At 45.4% G+C, this 23,089-nt stretch overlaps 2 protein-coding genes across 4 annotated transcripts in view; one reads left to right on the top strand and one right to left on the bottom strand.

Moving 5' to 3' along the window:
• Positions 1-14,752, top strand: part of PHLPP2 (PH domain and leucine rich repeat protein phosphatase 2) — a 33,317-nt gene extending 18,565 nt beyond the window's left edge. For all 3 annotated transcript variants that reach the window (XM_067004392.1, XM_048050468.2, XM_067004393.1), the window contains 11 exons: positions 816-1,018; positions 1,530-1,590; positions 2,315-2,410; positions 3,806-3,961; positions 4,716-4,916; positions 6,460-6,622; positions 7,136-7,266; positions 7,653-7,763; positions 8,228-8,416; positions 8,550-8,781; positions 10,009-14,752. In XM_067004392.1, coding sequence (XP_066860493.1) covers positions 816-1,018; positions 1,530-1,590; positions 2,315-2,410; positions 3,806-3,961; positions 4,716-4,916; positions 6,460-6,622; positions 7,136-7,266; positions 7,653-7,763; positions 8,228-8,416; positions 8,550-8,781; positions 10,009-11,148 — 2,683 coding nt within the window. In that variant the 3' untranslated portion in view covers positions 11,149-14,752. The remainder of the gene's footprint in view (positions 1-815; positions 1,019-1,529; positions 1,591-2,314; positions 2,411-3,805; positions 3,962-4,715; positions 4,917-6,459; positions 6,623-7,135; positions 7,267-7,652; positions 7,764-8,227; positions 8,417-8,549; positions 8,782-10,008) is intronic.
• A 726-nt stretch (positions 14,753-15,478) lies between these two features.
• On the bottom strand, positions 15,479-18,381 carry MARVELD3 (MARVEL domain containing 3). The gene is made up of 3 exons (XM_067004409.1): positions 18,247-18,381; positions 17,993-18,093; positions 15,479-17,853 (listed from the first exon to the last, which is right to left on the bottom strand). The coding sequence occupies exons 1-3, from the start codon at positions 18,303-18,305 to the stop codon at positions 17,243-17,245; spliced, it is 771 nt and encodes a 256-aa protein (XP_066860510.1). The 5' UTR covers positions 18,306-18,381; the 3' UTR covers positions 15,479-17,242.
• Between the last annotated feature and the right edge of the window lie 4,708 nt (positions 18,382-23,089).

Raw genomic sequence — 23,089 nt, 5'->3', positions numbered from 1 at the left:
TTACATATAGATGTATAAACTAGATTACTGCTTTCTCTTTACAGCAGAAGAGCTGTGTAAATTCTGGTACATTTTGCAATAAATTGGGTGTTCTGTTTTTTTTCGCCTCTTATTGATTCTTTAACTTTTAGGGAGTTCTGTTTCTGAGGGCGTGCAGGATTCACTTAAAGAAACTAGGCTAACTGAACAATGCCTGAAGCAACTCAGTCGTGGAATCACAGAATGCTTTGTGTTGGAAGGGACCTTAAAAGATCATCTAGTTCCAACCCCCTTGCCATGGGCAGGGATACAAGAAATGTGACTTAGTACTCTTGTTTCCTTTTTTTCATACGCTGTTACCATGAGCTTAGCTTTGATCTCTCCTAGCCTTTTCTTTTTTTGTTTTGTTTCGTTTTTTCCTCTAGAGGTATATTAGGGGTATATTCCTGATTCTTGAGGCTGCCAGCTGCAGAGCTCTCTGAGAGGGACAAAGAATTTTCTGTCTGTGGCAAGGCAGCCTAGTATCTGGTCTCTGTATTAGCTTGCTCTGTCAGTGCTAAGTAACTGTCCGTTGGCCTGGCTTCAAATTTCTAGACCGTTGTCTTCAGAATCTCTCAAATTCTGCGAAATTTAGTAGAATGGTTTCATCTAGCAGTACAGACGTAGGAACCATTTTTCATCATATTCACTGCCTGAGATCCACCATTGCTCCTCATATATCTCACTGTACTTTGGGGTTAGCCTTCACCAGATCTCTTCCTTTCTCTCTTCTTACTCACATCCAGTGTTCAGTGTCCTATTTTCTGACTCTGTACCTCTTATTTCTGAATATTTAGGCTGAACAACCTGAAGAGAGCAGCAGATGACACTCCAGAGGGGAATAAATCAGTGACTTACATGGATTTACGAGACAATCATCTGACAGACCTGGATCTCAGCTCATTGGGCAGCCTGGAGCAGCTGCACTGTGAACGGAATAAGCTGAAAGAGTTGACACTGAGTGGCTTCTCCCTTCGGGCCCTTTATGCCAACAACAACTGTACGTCTGTTTACCTTCTTCATCAGCCTTCCTCCTTCAAGCCTTGGGAGTAAAAGAAGCAGCCCTTTGCTATCTCCCACAAAAAGAAATATTTACAATTATGTTTACAGTAGTGAGACCATACATGATGGGTCTTGTGAGGTCAGATCATAGGGATCACATTATGGATGTATGTGTGTTGACTTTGTAACAGGGAGAGGTTATACTGCTGAGTTGCTGTCCAAGGAATTTGTATTCCAGTAACAACTGCTTGTGAGTCCACAAGTAGAAGTACTGTTCTCCCTTGTGGCATGATGGCAGATGTGCCCCATGTGGCAGATGGAGAATGGAACAGTGAGAAGCTGTAGTGTGCATAAGATAGATGTATGAAGAGTGAACTCTTTCTTAAGAAGGATAGTAGAGACATTGAGTATCTGCAGAGTAAGGCTGAGAGTCTCACTTGCTAGCTAGTCTGTGTGCTTCTCTGCTGTTTTCCCCTCTGCAGTTGTAATTATTTGCTTTACTTCTTCAGGTCTTTCTTCTGTCAATGTTTATCCAGTTCCTGGTCAACTGACATGTCTAGAACTCGTCCAGTAAGTGACTGTACAGTACAGAATATAAAGCAAGTATCTGAACACTTTGTTTTCTGCAGAAAATTTCTGGAGCTTTTAAGCTTTTGAAAGAGTTGAGAGCAATTGAGAAAAGGCACTCCATCTTCACGATAGAACGGGAAAACCCAACACTGAATGTGTCCCAGACCAGAAGCCCCTCCGAAGCAGTTTGACCTGTCTAGGTGATTAGCTGTCCTTCAGCTATAGGCTGTAATCAGCAAAATAAGCCAAATAGGGACCACTGAACCTGTGGCAGTTTACTGGGCCAAATGGTGGGAATCTATTGTGCAAACATTTGGATGTTGGTGATCATCGCTGTTGGCTTTATTGCCTACATCCACCCAAGAGCAGCATTGTTGGACCCATAAGATAGGATGTCCAGAGGATTTGATGACATTTTGCTTCAGTTTTGGGTTGAAGCGCAATAGCAAGGTAGCATAGGGTGACTAGTTCTGCTATGTCAGTGCTTTCAACGAACAAAACCCTCATCATCAGAGCCTTGCAACAGTATTTTCTACCAATCATGCACCAGCTCAGTTTGCATTGCGCAGTTGGCCATGAGATAAATTCCTTGTGACTAGCTCAGATATTGTTCATTTTTTGCTTTTTTTTTTGGTTTGGCTGTCACTAGTGCTGTGCAGGGCATATTCAAACAGGACATATTCCATATGGAGTGCTCATGTCTAGCTTTTTCTCCTTTTCACAGCAATCAGCTGCAGTGTGTCCCAGACTGGGCCTGTGAAGCAAAGAAACTGGAAGTTTTGGATATGAGCTACAACCTCCTTGTGGAACTCCCATCAAGGTAGGCAAACTACTTCATCAGTGATGTGGATGAGGGGATTGAGTGCACCCTCGATAAGTTTGCAGATGACACCAAGTTAGGCACAAGTGTTGACCTTCAGGGGTAGGAGGGCTCTGCAGAGGGATCTGGATAGGCTGGGCCAATGGGCCAAGGCCAACTGTATGAAGTTCAAGGCCAAGTGCCAGGTCCTGCACTTGGGGCACAACAACCTCATGCAATGCTACAGGCTGGGGGAAGAGTGGCTGGAAAGCTGCCTGGTGGAAAGGGACTTGGGGCTGTTGGGCGATAGCTGGCTGAATGAGAGCCAGCAATGTGCTCAAGTGGCCAAGAAGGCCAACAGCATCCTGGCTTGTGTCAGAAATAGCGTGGCCAGCGGGATTAGGGAAGTGATTGTCGCTCTGTACTCCTCACTGGTGAGGCCACATCTCAAATACTATGTTAAGTTTTGGGTCCCTAACTACAAGAAAGACATAGAGGTGCTGGAGTGTGTCCAGAGAAGGGCAATGAAGCTGGTGAGGTGTCCAGAAAAACAAGTCTTATGAGGAACAGCTGAGAGAACTGGGGGTGTTTAGCTTGGAGAAAAGGAGGCTCAGGGGAGACCTTATCACACTCTACAATTACATTAAAGGAGGCTATAGTGAGGTGGGGATTGGGCTTTTCTCATAAGCACCAAGTGGTAAGATGAGAGGTAACAGCCTCAAGTTGCTCCGGGGGAGGTTAGGTTGGATATTAGGAGAAATGTCTTTCCTGAAACAGTTGTGAGCATTTAATGTTTTTAAGCCATTCTGTAGAGGTCCATAAGGATCCAAGGATTCCAAGTTAAAACCTCACCCAAATGGGCAGGGTGGTTCTAGGCTATGTCCAGATGTGTTCGGGTGCCCTTTCTGGTTTTTTTTTTTTTTTTACAATTTTTTTTGCAGTTAGTGAGGATAGAAGCCCTTTTCCAGAATTGTAGTGATTATTGAAGTAAATATGACAACAGCCTTGGAAACACTACAGGAGTGCTAAGCAGCCTCTTAAAGCCCTGAGTCTAAGTTGTCACTTCTTTCTGCCTACAAGTTTAAACGGGAATTTAAACCCATCCTTTGTGATTTTTCTCTTTTTCGTGTACATGAGAGAATGTTAGGTGTGTGCACACAGATAGACTTGTGTCACAAATTACAGATCTGTAGTAGTGTAGAGGGAAATGCAGATATACTTCTGAGCACAAATGGACTGAATTATCTTGCTACACATGTTTTTCTGCTTTGTCATTGTTTGCATTTTATGGATCAGCGTACTTTAATTTTTCTCTGCTGTACTGTCAAATTACAACTGATTAAATATTCCATTTTCCCATTATGTGGATGTGAAGTGGAGTGAACCAAGCTGTCATAGTAAATTGTGTCTTTATAGGATCCTCAGCAGCTTGAGCCTTCGGAAGTTGATGGTGGGGCACAATAATCTGCAGAGCCTCCCACCTCTTGTAGAACACATTCCACTGGAGGTGCTGGATCTTCAGCACAACCTGTTGACTGAACTCCCTGAGATGCTCTTTTTCAAGGCTCTGAAGTGAGTGACAGTAACATGCGTCTTCTGACTGCGTTAACCTTTGAAGCTGTGAAGGCCATTAATGGTATCTGCGTGACTGTCCTTGTGAGGTGCTATGGGCTTTGTTGCCATTTGCGTAAGAGATAATGAGTGTGCTTTATGAGGAGGTAATTTAGGGGCCATGAGAGAAATCAGCAAGCTGATGTGAGGGTATCAGTCCATGTTACTGTTTAGTTATAGGAAAACAGATACTTGCCTAACCCAACAGTCAACCAATGTATTAACTTCAGTTTCAATTGTTTCTAAGATCCTGTTACTGCATGGAGAACTCTGTCTTTAAAAGTAGTGCATGAATTGAGATGCAAAGAAGACAAGACATACAGATTTTCAGATGTTACAACAGAAAGCACATCAGGTTGTGGGAGAACAGCAAGAGTGACCCTTACTGTTTGTCTATTCAGACATGAGTCAACCCTTCTTAAAAGACTCTAAGCAAGAGTTTATGTAGTCTGCTTCCGCCAATATTACCCACTCTCTCCATCAGCTCTTCAGTACCCACTGTTTACTGTAAAATGCTGTGTGCATCTGCAATGTTACGTAGCTAGTAAGTCATTTGTAGACTCATAAATCTTAATGTGAGTAGGGATGTTACGCTGTGTTGTCTGAGTTGCATAGTGTTGTTGCTTTGTCTGCATAGGCAATTACATAGCTGTTTTTCCTGCTGTTAATAGAGTGGTTTAGATGAAGTCTGATTTTTTGCACTTGCTGTGGTTAGCCTCAGGTACCTGAATGTATCTGCAAACAGCCTGGAGTCCTTGCCCTCTGCATGTACAGGGGAGGAGAGTCTGAGCATGCTGCAGCTGCTTTATTTGACCAATAACAACCTCACAGACCAATGCATCCCTGTCTTGGCGGGACACACAAGTCTACGGATCCTGCATCTGGCAAACAACAACTTACAGGCGTTCCCTGCAAGGTAAATACATAAGGCTGGTGGGTAAGATGGGCAGTCAGCATCCTCCTGGTGAGCATTTACTTTGTGCTTCAGTTGCTGTCAAAGCAAGATGTTGTCCCTTTGGCTTGATGGCAAAGACCTGCCATCCCCACGTGTGTGCACAGGAATAATGTTAAGGGGGATCTGGCACACGGTGCTGCTGGCTGCAGCGGTTCCTATCCTCCTAGTTGTGGTGGATGTGTGTGTGGGAATGGGGGCATTATTTCTTCACAACTTCAGTGTTACTGGCATGCAGCTTGCTGTGCTGCATATTTTCACTTTTCAGTCTTGCCAGAAGGCCCCTAACCAGACTTGTCTGAACCCTTGCCCAATGGAGGTCATATAATTTCATCCGTTAATTCATGCACCAGGCTCACAATTTGGTGTTGAAATAGTGAGAAATCAATCCATGCTTACTATAGAAACTTATGAGGCTAGAGATTCCCATGTGTTCCTACAAAATTGTAAGTATACTCAGCCTTTTTAATTTCTTAGAATGTAGGAAAGGTTCCTTTGAACCTTTTCCAAATTCTGATGTTTTTCTGGCTATATAGACAGCAGAACTTGGATGCTGCTCTATTAAAAATCATAAGCAAAGATAGTTTTGCCTGCCAGCATCTGAGTCCCCTGAGGATTCTGAAGACTATTTCGTCTCTTATTGCAACTTGTAGAAGTTTCTATGTGCATAGCATTACCTAGCTAATTTAAATCGCGTGCTTTTAAGGTAATCTTAGGTTACCAAATAGCTCATATTACTATATGTTGAAACTGAAATTCCACTATGTTTTTTTATCTGCAAATTCTTCTAGGCTTAATTTCATGTGTGCATATATTCTTTTTAATCACTGATTGACTGTCATTGATTCAAATGTGGCTCCCTGCCAAGGCCCTAATAGTAGGACTAACACTGAATTCTTATTTCATTATTACTTTTCAGTATCTTCTGCCATCCAATCTTAGGGTATCAAATGTCTCTTTGAAGTGTAGTGTAGGGTTAGTGCTATACTGGTAGACTTCTGTGTCAGTTTAATTTGTAGTCTCATTTAAAAAAATAAAAATAAAAATCTGTTATCACAGAAATTATTTTTTTTGTGTGTCAGCACAATTAATGCAATATTGATTGCATCAGTGCAAGCTTTGCCATGATTTTCCCTGGTACTGGTTAGGCAATGGAACCACTGTCTTGTAAATCTGTTTATTCCTACAAGGTACACTGACACAGCTTAGATTTTTCGCTGACAGTTTTCAAATTAAGACTTTACAGTCTTCTGCTTTAGTGCTGTAGAAGTCAAGTGAAGGGATCTGTCTGTAGGGTAAATCCAAGCCGGGCATCTGGGGACCCTGAATTTTAAGTACAGTATCTCTTTGGACTCTTGGAGGATACATGGTTTTGAATCAATGAATTAGAAATGTAGATTTTAAAGAGCACTGTCTATGGATACTATATCTGTGGGTTCAAAAAGTGACAAAAGATACGGTATTCTTTTGGCCTAAAAGATATGGTATTCTTTTGTTTCCCTTTCAGCAAACTCAGTAAGCTGGAGCACTTGGAAGAGCTGAATCTGAGTGGCAACAAACTGAAAACAATTCCCACAACAGTGTCAAACTGCAAGCTACTTCATACTCTTATTGCACACTCAAATGAAATCAGCATCTTTCCAGAGATCCTGCATTTGCCCCGTATTCAGGTATTCTTATGGAGCAGGTAATGAGAAGAAGTTTGGGTGGGAGAATGAAGAGTAGCTGCTAGAAGAGGAACTGGAGATCCCAGCATTTTGCTCAATTAGCTTGTGAAGAGGGAGCAAGATACACATTCTAGATCTGTTCCCTCTCATAACTGACTGAAGATGGTTCACCTCTTTAATCTTCGCTGTCTCTGTCTTGGTGTATTTCTTCTGTACCATTTGAGACAGCAGGATGTGTTATTTATCTAGGTAAACTTGTATGTATAGGCCTTACATTATCTTTAGTGTGACCCATTTTTCTGTATTAGAGTCCTGGCTATTGCAGGTTATAAGCATTTGATGATTATAAATCATTCTTCTACTGATAGGTCAGCTCCATTTTCATGACCTGTTTGAGAGATACAACCAGTAGCAGGAATATATATCATGTTAGGAAGGAGCAGTGGAGTAACTGATCACATGAGAGAACAGAATATTTTCTTTGTCATTGTGCTTTTTTTTTTTTTGATACTGCAGATTGTGGACTTGAGTTGCAATGAGTTAACTGAAATCCTTATTCCTGAGGCACTGCCAGCTACCTTGCAAGAGTTGGACCTGACTGGAAACACAAACCTGGTCCTAGAACACCAGACACTGGACATCTTCAGGTGAGTCATGGAGATGCTAAGCCACTAGTGACAGGCACAGGGAAGGGTAACCCTTCCCAGGAGAGGAAATGGAATAGTAATGTATGTATCATAGTACTGCATAATGGTATAATGTTCCCTGCTTAGGCAGCTGAAGCTTTCTATCCTGTAGTAAGGGAAAGGGCTGGGTTCAAACTGTCAGAACAATCAAATAATTTTTCAAGTGGTATGAGGTTCTCCCACCTGTATCCGGCATAAGTAGTCAGACATCTCCAGAAGGCCAAGCACCTCTTCTTGGTGCAGTTCTTTCAACAGGCTGCTGTCTAAAATTCTAGACTGTATGTGGTCCTTTGGCCACAAGCTGTTCAGCATGGCATCTAGAAGTGATTTTTCTTCTCTCTCCATAGTCACATTACCACTCTGAAGATTGATGCTAAGCCCTCCCTCACAACTGACTCAGCACTCACTTCCACCTTCTGGAGTCATGGAATAGCTGAGATGGCTGGCCAAAGAAATAAGTAAGTATTGTGGTCTGCTGAACCCTGACACTTTGTCTCCTCGGGGTGCTAAGTGGAGTGCATTGCTAAGCACCCATGCAGACATGTTCTGCTGAACAACTCATCCGTCTCTCTGTCTCTCAATCTCTTGCTCATTCTTGCTAACTCAAGCCTCAGTGCTGTCCTTTTCCTTGTTTGTCATGCTTATTCTGGGACCTTTAGGCTTTGTTTCCCACTCTAGCAGAGGTGCTTTTGCTTTCTCTTGCAAACTCTGCCCCTTGTCCTCTCCTCAGCATGTTCAAGGAGGGTTTGGGAGTGTCAATAATAAGCAGCAGCTGTACATCTCATGGGGCAGTGGATGTAGGGTCAGTGGCTTTGCTGCCCTGTGAGAACAGTGCTCACGACAAGGTACCTGATGGCTGTGGTTTTGGGGACCATGCAATCCTTCAAGGCAGATTAACTTTGCCCGTATGTTTTTCTAACAGGTTATGTGTGTCAACGCTGGCAATGGGAAGCTTTGCAGAAGGAGTGGAGGCTGTGTATGGCATGTTTGATGGTGATAAGAATGAGGAGCTGCCACGTCTACTGCAGTGCACCATGGCTGATGTGCTCCTGGAGGAGGTACAGCAGTCGGACACGATGTTCATGTCCAACACCTTCTTGGTCTCCCACAGGTAGGACAGTGAGCAAGCTGGTCCTGGTGGGACCTGCATAGGTGCATCAGTTAATGTGCTAGGTGGGGTGAGGCCACACTCCAGAATGCCTGTCATGGAGTCTGGAGCCTTCCTACACCTTCTCCTCCAACAGGAAGCTGGGCATGGCTGGACAGAAGCTGGGTTCCTCTGCTGTCCTTTGCTATATTCGTCATGATTTGTCTGATCCAGCCAGCAACTTTTCTCTGACGGTGGCCAATGTTGGGACATGCCAAGCCATTCTTTGCCGAAGTGGAAAACCTCTGCTCCTCTCCAAAGTCTTCAGCCTCGAGCAGTGTTCAGAAGATGCTAAGAGAATCAAAGAGCAAAAAGCCATTATAACAGAGGTTGGTTTAGACTTCAGCTTTCACCTGCCAGTAAAAGCTTGGTTCAAGTACACACCATTCTGAGCTCTACTGCCTGCACAATGCTGCAGGGGAGAGGGTTGCATGAAGATACTCACATGACTTATCTGTTGCTTCCTGCCCTGTTTCTATTGATAATTAGCTGTTCAGAATGACATATTCCTTAAATACCCATCATGGCCTGAGAATTACAGGTACAGAATGCCAAGAATGAGTTGGGGAGAGGTGGAAGAAAGAAAATAGATGTGGAGCTAAATTGAGATGTGGAGAGAGTGGTATATAACACTGTTTATGACTTGGGTGAGTGTGGAGAAGAGCCACGGAGGACCAGAGCAGGGCGGCCTGGGAGATCATGTTGTCTCAAAATTCACAAAATAATCTAGTCCATCTTGTGTTTCTTGGAAACCATGACTCAAGTACCTCTCTTCGGATTTATTCCATGTTTTATTCAGTGAAGGTACAGACTAAGTGGCTATTGAGATATACTGAATGTAGATATCAAGTAGGAACAGGTGGAAATTTTACACAAAAAAGGCAGAAGTGTATTTTTGTGTTTATTATTTGTATTTTTATACAAAAGTATTAAAATGATTTTGGAAAAATTCTCTAAATATTAACTTTCTAAAAACCTGGAAAAAACAGGGAAGTTCCAAAGAACTGGAAAATATGTAGTCAAAAAAGAACTGAGAAATCAGTGCCAGTCATATTAGCTTTATGAACAGTGGATCTTTAAAAAAAAAAAAAAAAAAAAAACACGTTTATGGAGTTGTCTGATGAAAGTGTTATCCCTGCTAATGTGTTACAGTTCTGTGAGATGCTATATTCCTTAGCATTCTGACTAACAATAACTGGAATGAGTGTAGCATATTAAATGATTTAAAAACTGTCTGATTCTGAAAAATGCAAGTGAAATTATTGTCTGAGGAAATTTCCCTGCATGTGTTCTCTGACGGTTTTTAATAATCAGCAGCAGCAGCAACATCTAACAACAGAAATTAAGAACACTGAAATTAATTTAAAAACAGCAGGAAAGTCTTGGCTGTGGTTCCTGGACCTAAATCCCTTTAATCCCTTTCTTCTGTACTATAACTGGCTGTACCTGTATACTAGTATTTCTCAATGCTCTGAACAGTTTATGGGCAGGGGAAAGATTCTCCGAATGATCTAATAGTGGATCTAATGTTACTGTTTTGTTTCTCTTGTCTGCAGGACAATAAGGTCAATGGTGTGACTTGCTGTACTCGGATGCTAGGCTGCACATACTTGCATCCTTGGATCCTGCCCAAGCCACATGTCAGCTCCATTCCACTGACTGTACAAGATGAGCTGCTAATTCTAGGGAACAAAGCTCTCTGGGAACACCTTTCTTACACAGAGGCTGTCTCAGCTGTGCGCCATCTACATGACCCACTAGCTGCTGCAAAGAAACTCTGCACTTTAGCCCAAAGCTATGGTTGCCAGGACAATGTAGGTGCGATGGTGGTGTGTCTGAACATCAGTGAGGACAGCTGCACCTGTGAGATGCATGGCATCACTCTGCCAGGCCCTGGGGGATTTAGTTCCACCACCGCCAAACCAGCAACACCTTCATCTAGCAGCGGAATTGCTTCAGAGTTCGGTAGCGAACTGTCTGCTTCTGAGGTTAGCAGTGAGGTGGGCTCTACTGCTTCAGATGAGCACAACACTGTTGGTCTTGATGGCAGCTTGCTACCACGACAAGAGCGACGTTGCAGTCTACATCCTTTGCCCCCCTCAAGTATCTTTCAGCGCCAACCTTCCAGTGCCACCTTCTCTAGTAACCAGTCTGACAATGGCCTGGATAGCGATGATGAACAGCCTGTGGAAGGTGTGATGACAAATGGCAGTAAAGTGGAGGTAGAGGTGGACATCCACTGCTGTAAAGGAAAGGGCCTGGAGTTTGAGCCTCCTGCCTTAGAGTACAGCGCCTCTGCTCCAGGGCCAGAGGATGACTCTGGGCTTGTCCTCATCATTCAGAGACAGAACAGTGTAAACAGTGGCACTGCACAGGGAGGGATCAAGGAAAAGTGCGAACTGCAGAAATCTCCTTCCACATGCTGTCTCTATGGAAAGAAGCTTTCCAATGGCTCCATAGTGCCTTTGGAAGAGAGTCTTAACCTCATCGAAGTAGCCACAGAGGCACCCAAGAAGAAGACAGGCTATTTTGCTGCTCCATCCCAGATGGAGCCAGAGGATCAATTTGTGGTGCCACCTGATCTGGAGGAGGAAGTGAAGGAACAAATGAAGCGACACCAGGAGAATGGAGCAGATCAGGAGCAGAAAGAGGAATCTGCAGTGGTTCTGCCAGAGGAGTTTGACACAGCTTTGTAGTCCTACAAGTACTGCTCCCATGTTGTTTGTCCCAGGAAGCTTTGTCCCATAAGGGCTGTCTCTCTCTTCAAAGAGAGCTGGGATCTGCAAAGAGTACAGGCATCTGCTGCTTCCTTAATGGAATGGAGGAAGAATTGGTAGTGCTAAGGTTTGGGCTGTCCACTTTTTGCTGTAGTCTGTTGTTCTGTGAGTGTTCAGATCAGCAGTTGAGCTCTGTGCTGGGGACTGTCCAGAAATTGTGCAAACACTAGTAAGACGGCAGGTGTTCCAGCGCCTGCCTCTTGCTCCTTGAACCCTGAGGTTCTGCCAGCTCTGCTGGAAAGGAGCTGGAATATGCTGGGGGGAGGGGGGGAGGGGAGGCAGGGGGGTTAGCTGCTGAGGGGGCAGTATGCAGTGTTTGGAGTCCTGTGAATATTTCTGACATAGGTCCTCCTGGCAGCACCTGACTTCATTGTTCCTTGAAAGAATACAGCCAGTTGCAATGAAGCTGACCCAAGAATGATTTCCTACACGAATTGCAAGCACTTTTATTGATTGCACTTAAGTTGTTCTGTTCCCCTTCAGCCCAGCACTTTACTACTTAGGGCCAGGGGAGAGAGCACTCCAGTATCCCTGTCCACAGCAGATGGGGGAGACTTTTCCCAGTGGGTATTTGTTAGGGCACTAGAGGACTCAGGGTACTGGTGTTCTGATGAGCACCAGTGCAGGTAGAGTGAGGATTATAATGGGATCAGCCTATGCAGAATGAAAAAATACACAGCTGGGTGATAAGTGGTTGTCTACTGATGCATTTTACATGGGGCATAAAAAAGATCAGCTCTGGACTTACTGATTGAGGTAACATGTAGAGCTAGTGCTAGCTGCAGAGCACAGACACAGCTCAGCAACTTGTCTACTTCCATCACAGATGCTTCACAGTAGAGGCTTCCTATATCCAGAAGACACATCATGAAACCATGAACTCCTGCTTGTTTTAGTGAGGTACTCAGTCTAAGAGGAAGCCAAGGTGGAAGCAGTGGCGTGTTGCTCTTAGCCTAGCAAGCAGTTGGGCTGGTCTCCGTATGCTGGGGAAGCATTCAATGTTCTTTCCCACCAACATAAACTGCACTGTCTTTATTATCAGCCACAGCATCTTTGCTTGCATGTAAAAGCAGGAGTCAGTCCAAATCCAGAGCAACCTCTGTTATGTGGTACGTGCCCAATTTGGCCGCAAACAAGGTGAAAGCATCTTTGTTTCTGCTTAGTTTTCAATGGAAAAGGAAAAAATTTTCACCTTAAAAACATCTTTGTCAGCAGTGGGGAAGAGATAAAACAGTCCCACTAATGGTGAACTGCCCAGTCTACAGTTGGCGGATGCATGGTGGTTCCATTAAGATTTTTGGTGCAGGGCGTAAGTTGGCTGCTTATGTCGTCATCTCATGTAAGTGCTGTGAAAAGACCACAGCCCCCATTGTGTGCAAATCTGTCTTCCCTAGCTGGCAGAGAGCTGGACAGCAGCTTCCCCTGTCATGTCAGTGGTGCAATAATCCTGACTATAATGTGGGCTAGTGCCTTTTCTTCTTTATTAATTATATCTATGAAAAAAATGTGAAAGTTTTTTCTCAGGAGCTCTGAGGGGCTTGAGTTGTATATTTTTTATCAATTTCAGGCCTTGATTGGAAGGAAATACTGTGCAGACAACTTGTGGGATTCTGACAGTAGAGATCTTTTGACAAAATCTAATGGAGTTTTACTTAGATTTCAGAGCTCCTTGAATTTCTTCTCACTAAGGGGAAAAAAAAAGTGTTTTTACCATGCATGAGAGCAACTTCTTAGGTTATACCTTGTGCTAGTTACAATGTAATCATGAAACAACCCCACTTTTTTCCAAAGTTTAAACTCACCTGAGTTTTGACTCTGTTTAAATGTCTGCCTCACTTTGAGAGAAATGCTTGCCCTTAGAATTGTAGAAACAACGTTTTGAATCCTTCGGGCATAGAAATAGCAGACAAACCCAAATCTCTTTCAGGTTCTCTTCATTTCAAGTATACAGAAAAGGTTCATCCCAGTATATTTGACAGTAACTTTCTAATTCCTTCACTGGCGATAATGTCACCAAATACCTGTGCTCAGGCCAAAAGTGTCTGATAGCTGAGTAGGCTGCAAAGCAGTCTCTGTTCAGTGTGGGATTGATGCAGAAATACACTCTTCTTTCTGAATAAGACTGTGACAAACCTTGCATTTAAGAGAGTGGTAGATGTTAATGCAAATCAGGACTCTCTCTTGCACTGTTGTAGAAAATCCAGTGTATCCTTGCCAGTCTGAATCCCTAGCGCTTAACCCCGTTTGTTGTCCAGCCTCTCTAGAGACTTCTCCTTTGTCATCTTCATCTTTATAACATCGACTTATATTTCAGGCTTCAGAGGAGCACTGCTGTAGGTGGAACACACAAGTGGGAAAAGTCTAGTGAAGAACTCATAGCTGAGGATAGATAGTGTTTTCCCAGGTCTCTTCCTTGAACTTCATATTTGGCTCTTGGAGATGGCATCATCTCCACTGAGCCACATCACTAAGAACATCTCGTTCTTTACAGGCTTACCAGTAGAGGTTCTTAACTTAGGGTCATCAGGTTCTCTTGTCCCTACTGACCAGTGCCAGACCTACGATGTTCCAGGTGGTCATAGCCAAATAGCCAAGTTAGACTGGTGAGTTAGTGTGTATCTCTTTTCAATAATTCTGGCCCTATTGGCAAGCATGCTCAATGAGAACAGTTGCATCGAAGACACTGACCTGTCTGCCCTGTCCTGTCCAGAAAGACTTCAGCAAAAGGAACCAATAAAGGTTATATTCAGTGGCACCTGGTCAGAATTTGAGTATTAAGGGTGAGGGATAGCCTCAAAGTTGCTCCCAGCACCTGAATCAGGCCTGGCAGAAGCAGCACCACAGATTGTTGGAATCTGATCAAAATCCTCAACTGGATGGATGAGGGTAAAATCCTTGTTCCAAGAAGGAGCAGGTATGTCCCTGACTCAGGGAAAGGCTGCTTTGAGGCCTGAAATTCTTCGAGTATACAGGATGTTAAGCCACAGCTAAAGCCCTGGGACTTCAGGAAGTTTCTACGTTCCTGAATGGTGATGGCTTTCACCTCACTTGCCAAAGGGCCTTTTTACAGGCAGTAGGTTCACCTCTTCAGTTTTTGTGCAGCCATTGTCTGCTCTTCCCTTGTAGCCTGAAGACTCAAGTGTATTTTTCCCCCATTTATTCCATTTTTTTAAACTTCACTCATGACTCAGCACGTTAAAAAATGTTTGCAGCACACTGCCTATAAAGTAATCTTTTTCATGCTTTTTGTTTTAATAAGGAAAATATTTTATGTATCCCACTCTGGCATGCAGCTGTAATTATTCCTCTTTTATTGTACAGGGGAGTAGATTGTTCAATGAATGCACCTTCAGCACGGGGGCCTGTGTGTGTATTGCTTTGGAGAGGCAAATAACATTGCTGGAAAACACTATTCCATTGATTCTTTACTCAGATGTATAGAGCAGTTCAGGAAGGAAGAATATTTTTGCATCAACGTTTCAGCTGATTTAGCAATAAAGATTTTTACTTTTGTCTAATTATATATTTTGATTCTGTTACTGCACTGGAGGGAATATGTGCGATGTCCCAGTCAAACATAGTTGTGGCTAGCCACGGTCATGCTGTAGGGTCCCCTTTGCTGAGCTATGTGCTGCTTCCACTCATCAGCCTTCCATATAAAAGCTACTTGCAGAACACTGTGAGGGTGGAATTCATAATACCAAATATTAGGCAGCCCTCTGTAACCTACCAGAGGAATCCTGCCTGTGAACTTGCTGTAAATAGTACTGTACAGCTCTTTAAAAGTAACTGCAGCAAGCAAGAAAAATAGAAGAAGTAGGACCACAGTGGACTGTCCACATAAATCCTTGCATTGAAACACTCAATGCATCTGGCTACTAAAAGAAAGGAAAAATCAAAGAAACCCAAAAGTACCTGGAATGTTACCATTTAGAATGTTTTACTTTTGTATCTCTGGTTCCAGCAGTGTTCCATAGTTTCAGAAGCTGTGAGGATTTAGTGCCAGTTAACCTGGTGATACATCCATGACAAAGCACACAATTCCGGTGTAGTGTGGACTCTTAATTTTTGTTTTTCCTATATGGGCAGAGTTGGTCTGTGAGACCAGTGGTGGTTCCAGCTTCATATAAATAATGTACATTGTGGGCACTGCTCTGAAATGACATCTCATTCTGAGGCATGATTATCTGAATCTGGTGCTAGTTTTCTTTTCCCTGTTAAATATATAAAAACACAACCAAACAACAACAATTTTTTAAGAGTACATTTCACCTTTATATGCTTATAAATAATACAAGATCAGAATCTCATTTTCCCAGCTTGCACATTAAGAATGTTTTGAAAACAATACGTCTTAAACCACCAGTCTGAGCTCTTAAAGCTTTTCCCTGATTAGCCCAACTCAGGGAGTCAACTTGTACATAACAGTTTTGCTTTTATAAAAGATCATTCCGTACAAAAGGGTGCCCTCACCAAGAGAGTTTGAAAAGAAGACATTGTGTCACAAATTAGGCTGAGTATTCACCATTCTGTAAGTTTATTTCAGGATTCTCTGATGGCAGTATAAATGCCATGTTCAAACTGCCCTGTTAGTGCCAAAAGTCCTATATGAAGCAATAATTAGCTGCCACAACCACCAGCCTCATTGCTCGCTTTAAGAGCTCTGTTCTCAGTGGACAGTTACAGGTCCTTTGTAAAAGTCTCAGCTATGGAAAGCTGTTCACCAGCAGAAGTCATAGAGTCGTAAAATGCCCTGGGTTGAAAAGGACCTTAAAGATCATCTAGTTTCAACCCCCCTGCTCTGGGCAGGGTTGCCAACCACTAGAGCAGGCTGCCCAGAGCTGCATCCAGCCTGGCCTTGAATGCCTCCAGGGATGGGGCATCCACAACCTCTCTGGGTAACCTGTTCCAGTGCCTCACCACCCGCAGAGCGAAAAACTTTCTCCTAATTTCTAACCTAAATCTCCCCTGTCTTAGTTTAAAACCATTCCCCCTTGTCCTATCACTATCTACATATGTAAACAGGAGTTCGCCCTCCTGTTTATATGCTCCCTTCAAGAACTGGAAGGCCACAATACGGTCTCCCCAGAGTCTTCTCTTCTCCAAGCTAAACAAGTCCAGTTCCCTCAATCTTGTGTGTCCGTGACAGATACCAGCTGTGCTACCTGATACATGCTGGGAGATTATCAACATCAGCTATCTTATTTTTAGGAAGGTGCTGGGTACAACATTTTACCGTAAGCAATGTCCTAGTACACAAAGTATTAGATGAGACTGAGAGGGAAACCTAGAGCCTAGTTAAGTAAACCTCTCTTTCAACGATCTACATTTGGGAGCAAAGATTTCTCCAGAAGAGTAGCTCAGTATGCTCCCTGACTGCATAGCCTTGAAGCATTCAAAACCAAATGTGCTAAAGAAAAAAATGGTTTTAACAACGACTAAGAGAAAATACATTGTTGGAGCACATCTGAGATAGCAGGACTCGGAGTGTCATCAAAGCTGTAATTGAAGGCTCTCTTCCAATTTCAGTGGCTGACCAATATAAGAGGTAAGAATGGTCATTCAGATGTGCAATGGTGAGAAAACAGATACGCATCTGATGTTTATCTAACTTGTTCTGATCATTAATCCATTTGTTCCTGTTTTGTTATTTATGGTGTCTTGCCAGCTACTTGTAGCAAGATCTCATTGGAGGAGAACAAGCCACCTTGAGAGAGGGGGTAGAAGCACTGCCTGTAAAGCAGGCAGCTTGCTAGAGTCAGCAACACCCATTCTCTACTAAGAGAGCTGCCAGATGAAGACAATCCACAGGACAATGTGTCCACTAATAATTCAACAATGCAAATCCAAGTTTGAATAGCTTGGCTTCGCTATATTTGGAACTATACTGTTTCTGTGCGTGTTCTGTTGTAGCATTAAGGATACACTGTTAACAAGCAAGAAAAATGTGCTGTTTCATCTCAGTAAGGAGGCTGGCAAAAATCCTGAGCATTACTAGAGCAGAGGAATAATTCTAAAGCTCATAGACTTGTACTGGCTTCTGTTTCAGTTTGCAAACTGTTCTGTACCCCTTGACAGCCAGGCCAGCACTAAGCAGGTAGGCCATGACAGCTATGCAGCCTAAGAGGCCAGCAGCAATCTCTGCCCCATGTAGGCTGCACCGAAAGCCCTGATAGCCTTTGCTTTGGTAAAGCTGCTCTCTCTCTTTGCACACTGATGAATTATAAACCTCCAGCAGATGATGGAAGAAATAGTACAGAGCAGGCACCAAGCCAATGGCTACCACTGCGTCCAGGGTGCATTCAAGTAGGAGCCATGCTGGAAAATGCCACGGTAGCTGTAAGACACCAAACAAAATGAGAAGGCAGGAGAAGACCATTAAAGACCCTCCCATGGCCATTGCTGCCCTTGCAATTGGCAGCTTGAGGAGGTGGAAACGCTGGTCGAGCTGCTGGGCCTTCTCCCCATCTGCTCCGCTGAAGCCGCTGTACGCCCCGCCGTACTGGTAGTAGTAGATGCCCCCCAGGCTGGCGACGCCCGTGTAGCCTCCCGTCGAGCCGTAGGACACGGAGCTGCAGACCAGGACCAGCGCGGCGAGCAGCGCTCCCACCCCCTGGCAGCAGGCTGCAAGCGGAAGGGCACCGCGGTGGGGCCGGGCCGGGGGCGGCCCCGCGCTCGGGAGCAGCCTCTCGCCGGGCCGGGCCGGGCCGGCTGCTCCGGCTGGGCAAGAAGCGGCTCCCGCCGCGCCCCCGGCCCCGCTCACCCCTGGCCGTGCACAGGTAGCGGCAGCGGCGGCACTCCAGCGGCCCCGGCGCAGCGGCGCAGCTCCCCGGCGGTCCCTGCGGCCCCGCTCCGGGCACGGCGCTGAGGGGAGACAGAGGCGTGAGGGGGGAGCCGGGCCCCCCCCGCCGGCACGCCCCGCGGCCCCTCCCCCGCCGGGCCCCCTCCCCGCCGGGCCCCTCGCGGCCGCCCCGTCCCGCCCCGACCCCCGGCGGGCCCCTCGCGGCCGCCCCTCACCGCCCGCCCGCCCCGCTGCCTCCCGCCCGCGGGACGCGAGCGCCGCTCCGCTCCGCCATGGCCCGGCGCAGCCCCGCTGCCCTCGGCCTCGCCGGGCGCCGAGGGCGGAGCGCGGGGCCGGGCCGCGGCCTGGGGGAGGCGCCCGCCGCGTCCGGGGCTCGCCGCGGCGCCCCCGGGACCCTGCGCGCGGCCCCGGCCCCCCCGCGGAGCCGCTGCGGGCACGGCCCGGGCGCTCCCCTCGGCACCTGCCGGCCGCGGCCGCGCCCGTCGCGTGCCGCCGAGGCGTCCCCGCAGCCCTTCGTGGGGAAGGCGCCGTGCGGAAGGCGCCGTCTGGTACCTCTTGGAAACTGAGCCCGGCAGTTTTCCACAAGTTTCCGCTTTTCCTGCACTGCAGCTTTTGGCGAAAGCGTCCTGCGCTCTGTCTGCCGCCTCAGGCCTGCGTCCTGCCCCTCTGTCCCCTTTATAAACAGAAGTCGCAGCCCTTTTAGTTTCTCCTGGTACAGCAGCTGCACCGTGTGCTCTGTGGTGTTAGCTGCCCTTCTCTGGATGCTCCTTACTCCCCTACATCCTTGGTGTAATCAGACTTGTACACAGCATTCAAGACTTGAGTACATCGGTGTTTTGAATCATGGAAAAATGACTGTCTGCCTTGTCCTTTGCCTTTCCTGGCGATGTGCAGCAACAAGACTGTAGCCTGATAACGCGAGAAGCCTGTAAACTTCTGCAGACTCAGCACTGCAGGAGAACACTGTACTCCCCACTTCACCCTACTCCATGAAGGACAGGATATCTGCAAACTTGCCTTAAAAGTTACCTAATCTAGGGATAAGAGAGAAGCAAAACAAAATAACTTCTTGTTCAACCCCGTTTCAGATAGGGGGAAAAGAGTTGTAGGATGATGTAGTTAGGAAATGGGGGGCTGTTGCAGAGCCTAGGACAAAAGCTCTGGAGACTGCAGATGCTCATCAAGACTGTTGCACATGCCACATGCCTTTTGGTGTGATCATGTTTCATCACTCATGTTCATGTATTAGAACTAAGACCTCCTTGCTGCCGTGAATAGGATGAGCTTAAAAGTCATTAGCAACCCTTTGTATAATTTTAGGATTATGGGCAATGCCATTTTTCCTAGTAGAGCTATTAACTTCTGTGAAAGGGATGTGAACAACCAAGTTATGAATAATAAGAAGGAATGGAATAATTGTTTCTTATGCAGCGTGTTGTGCTGTTCATCCAGCAACCTGAGCCAAAATTTTCTTTAGATTTTGCGATGTGCTGGAATTACTTGTTCCAAGAAAGACAGAGCTGGGAAATACTGTTGATTCGGTGGTGCATCAGTGTTTTACTAGAGTGTTTGCTGCCAGCAAGTGAGGTACAAACTTCAGGGCATTGCAAAACTGAGTCAGTCTTATTCCATTTATTTTGCTATATTGAGAATTGTTACCAAAATGCTTTGCATCATGCTCAAATTATCACAGCTGGTAAACCAGCTGGTAAACCAGCTGAGCCTGGTCAGCATCATCTTTTGGATTCCTATTTTCACTGCAGCAAGTAGCCATCAACAGAAGAGAGCTACAGGAAGCTCAGGGCACCTGTATTAATGTTTAGCTCTTCTTTGGCCTCCCTCTCTCTCCTTCTCCCTAACCCTGCCCCCTCTTTCCTCCCCCCATCCCCCCTTCCTTTTTTTTCCAATTCTGTTTCTGGCTGACCCTGATGTCATTGCTGCACTAAGGGGCGGGAAGGGCCTGGCCTGGCTCGCCATGGATGAAGAGCTCTGACCTGGTTCAGTGCTCTCCCTGGGAACTTGGAGGGTGAAGCAGAAGGGGTGAGTTGTGAGCTGCCTCGTATTTCTCCAGTGTGAGGCAGGTGGGACCTGCAGCACAATCACTGCTGAACACCACAAACAGGTTTATCAACTGTCCCACATAAATAAACAGTCACAGGAACAATGAGCTCAGCACGATGACGATGCAGCAGTGCTGCAGAAAAGAACGGGAGGTGTTTGTGACTCACAAACTGAACTCAAGTCCACAATGTCATCCTGTTGCGAAAAAAACTAACATCACTGGGGTGTATAAACAGAAATGTCACATGTAGGACATGTGAAGAAATTCTTCTACCCCCTCCCCCTTGCTCTTTTCTAGAGCAAAAGAAAGCTCTAGAAAGATAACCTATGAAAAAAAGATGGAACAGTCTTTTCATTTGCCTGAACAGGTGTCTATTAACAACTTTCAAGCTTGTTAATAGGGAGGCATCTTAACTTGCAACCTTGTAAAAAAATCTGTCAAGAGAAGGGGAGTATTTTGGTCTCCCTATTTGCTGTTGGCATGTTCAGGAAGCAATGTTCTTAATTTGAAGTAAAAGAGATGTGATTTAGGCATGTACACACACATCAAAAAAAAAAAGAAAAAAAGAAATGCTTCCCCCCACCCCCTACCCCCCACACACTGCCTCCACCACTTCCTAAGGAGAAGAGCAACTGTCACTGGAGCAGATCCATTGGCAGGTGGCAGGCCTCCATCACTGGGGCTCAAATTCAGTCATGAGAGGTGTTGGCCTGCCTGTGCTGTAAGAAAGTGAGGTGGCTGGTGCTGCCCACCCCACTCACTGCAAGCTCAAGGTTTCCCCTTGCCCCGCAGGGCCACCATGCCTCTTTCCACCCCGTTCCCATTGGCTGGTCACTGCCCTCATGGCTTCAAGGCCGTCCAGGGGGCAGTTGCCTCAACAAACCATGCAACAGCACGAGTACCTGAAGTCATAACGCAAACAGTTACACAACATTTGCCTGGATGTAAGCAAAAAGGAAGGCTTGGCAAGGTGTTTCTCTTTGCAGTACCTGCACGCTGGAGCCAATACCACTCACACTGTGTGGAGCATTCTTTGCAGCAGCTGTAAGAGGACTTGCAAGTCCTTCATCGTGGCTGCTGGGCCTGTAGTTCATCAGTGCTGCCGATGCTCCATGAACCTGGGGTACGCTCTGTTTCTTTCAGCATACTTGCAAGTGTCCTGCACATGGACTTAAGGCCATGGCTGAGCAGCGCACAGTCTCTCATGATTGTTGGACTCCTTTCCTTCCCCAGTGCTACAGTGATCAGTGGCTGGGAAGATAAGTTCGGATTGCGCAGCACAGCCAGCATCAGGCTATGGCACTGCATTTGCAGACACCGGAATTACAGGAGGCCCACAAGACCTCACGGTCATGAAAGCATTTGGTCTTTACACTATCTAGTTTTCTTAACAGAGAGGAATTGCTATGGTGGGAGCTAACACTCATTAAGGCAGGTGTACTAATGCACCTGTTTCCGGCCTGGAACAAGGCCTGCATAAGAGAACGCTACAAAGAGCCTCATTGTGAATGACTACCCAGAGTATTGCTGTCCCCACTGAAATGCCCCATGTGCATGCACAGTGTGAGTCACCTTGATCCACTTTCAAAAGAAGTGCAGAGATTACACAGGCCCCAGAAGCCAGTGCTCCCCTTTCCAGAGCTCAGCTCGCAGGGGCACCAGAGCACCCTGCAAAACGCTTGCTGTACACAGGCTGCTTTTCCAGAATGAGGTGCCTCTAGCTAGACTGTGCAATTTGCCTGTCATACCTTTCAGATTTATATTTCTGAGGTCAAATCAAAATTCATCCTAATTACAGGCAGGTAGGTAAAGTAGCTACTATATATTTTTGAGTTACTAGTTACTGGCTTTGATTCACTCTTTGTGGATTCTGCTGTCTTGCTGGCTCTTAAATAAAATATTTGCACAGCTTTGTATAACCTAAGTGGTTGGTTTTTTTTGTTGATGTTGTTTTTTTTTGGGGGGGGGGTGAGTTTATGGTTTTTTGGTTGGTTGGTTTTGGTTTTTAGCTAATTTTCTGCCCTGATTCTGCAAAGAAATGCTATGCTCAATTTCAGCTGAATGCACAACCATTGTGATGGTTTAATATATGTGGATATATGCAAGTTTGGCAAAACAGCTCTGTCTATGCACAAGGCAGATTTAACTATGAATTTGTGCAGTTTTCAGAGTGCTCATGTGACCTGACCTGTAACAGACAAGGGTTGTCGCTTGCATTTCAGGAGATCTTCTGCAGTGTTATAAGTACCATTGATATATATAAATATTAGGAATCAATAAACAGTCACAAAATTCACCAGAACCAAGGAGTCTCCAGGGCTATTTGCTTATCTAAATGAAAGATTAACAAGGAAAAATCACATACTTGGTTATTAAAAGCAGATTCAGCTGGAAATGACTAAACAGAGATTAGGCTACACACATATTTGTGGAGACCATCACTGAGTGGTTAGGGCTATGCCAGCGTCAGAAAAGACAGGACAGAAACTGATGAAAAAAAAAAAAAAGCAAAACAAGAGGAAATAATTACTGAAGTGATTTGTAATTGATCCCAGTAAATTTTTCTGCAGAGTGCTGGTTAAGTGTCTGTCCCTGAAGCGGTGTACCCTGAAAAAGTGTAGAGCACATGCGCAAAACTCTACTGGTGCATGACCTGCCTGCAGCCTGATGCAGACACAAGTTTGTCAGTGCAGTGATGCTTGAGTCCATGCCTTAGTCAAGCAGCTATTTGTCAGTCCTCCTTTGTAACTCTGGCTGGTCCAGGAACAGGCAACTGTTTGCCCGTCTAGGTTTGGACTCTGTCCACAGAAACAGACCTCTGGGCAATCCTAGTACCAGAACAAGGCAGTACCAAAGAAACACTGAAGCCATTACCAAGTTTCTTCTTCCACTGGGAAGAGACAAAGGCCAATTGCTGAAACTACAGAAGAGGGAGATGAAGAGGTATGCAACAAAAGACCTGCAGGGGAGAGCAGCTGAGAAAGAGGAACAGATGG

This window comes from Anser cygnoides, chromosome 12 (genome assembly GCF_040182565.1).
Source record: "Anser cygnoides isolate HZ-2024a breed goose chromosome 12, Taihu_goose_T2T_genome, whole genome shotgun sequence".
NCBI lineage: Eukaryota > Metazoa > Chordata > Aves > Anseriformes > Anatidae > Anser > Anser cygnoides.
Note: the sequence above shows the minus strand (reverse complement) of the source record. Positions and strands in the feature narration are given on the sequence as shown.

What these genes read in the sequence shown, in the direction of transcription:
- MARVELD3 (XM_067004409.1), bottom strand. Translation starts at nt 18,305, where the DNA reads ATGGCGGAGCGGAGCGGCGCTCGCGTCCCGCGGGCGGGAGGCAGCGGG. An exon ending in GGCAGCGGGGCGGGCGGGCG is followed by an intron (nt 18,094 to 18,246) that starts GTGAGGGGCGGC and finishes GTCTCCCCTCAG; the next exon opens with CGCCGTGCCCGGAGCGGGGC. An exon ending in CTACCTGTGCACGGCCAGGG is followed by an intron (nt 17,854 to 17,992) that starts GTGAGCGGGGCC and finishes TTCCGCTTGCAG; the next exon opens with CCTGCTGCCAGGGGGTGGGA.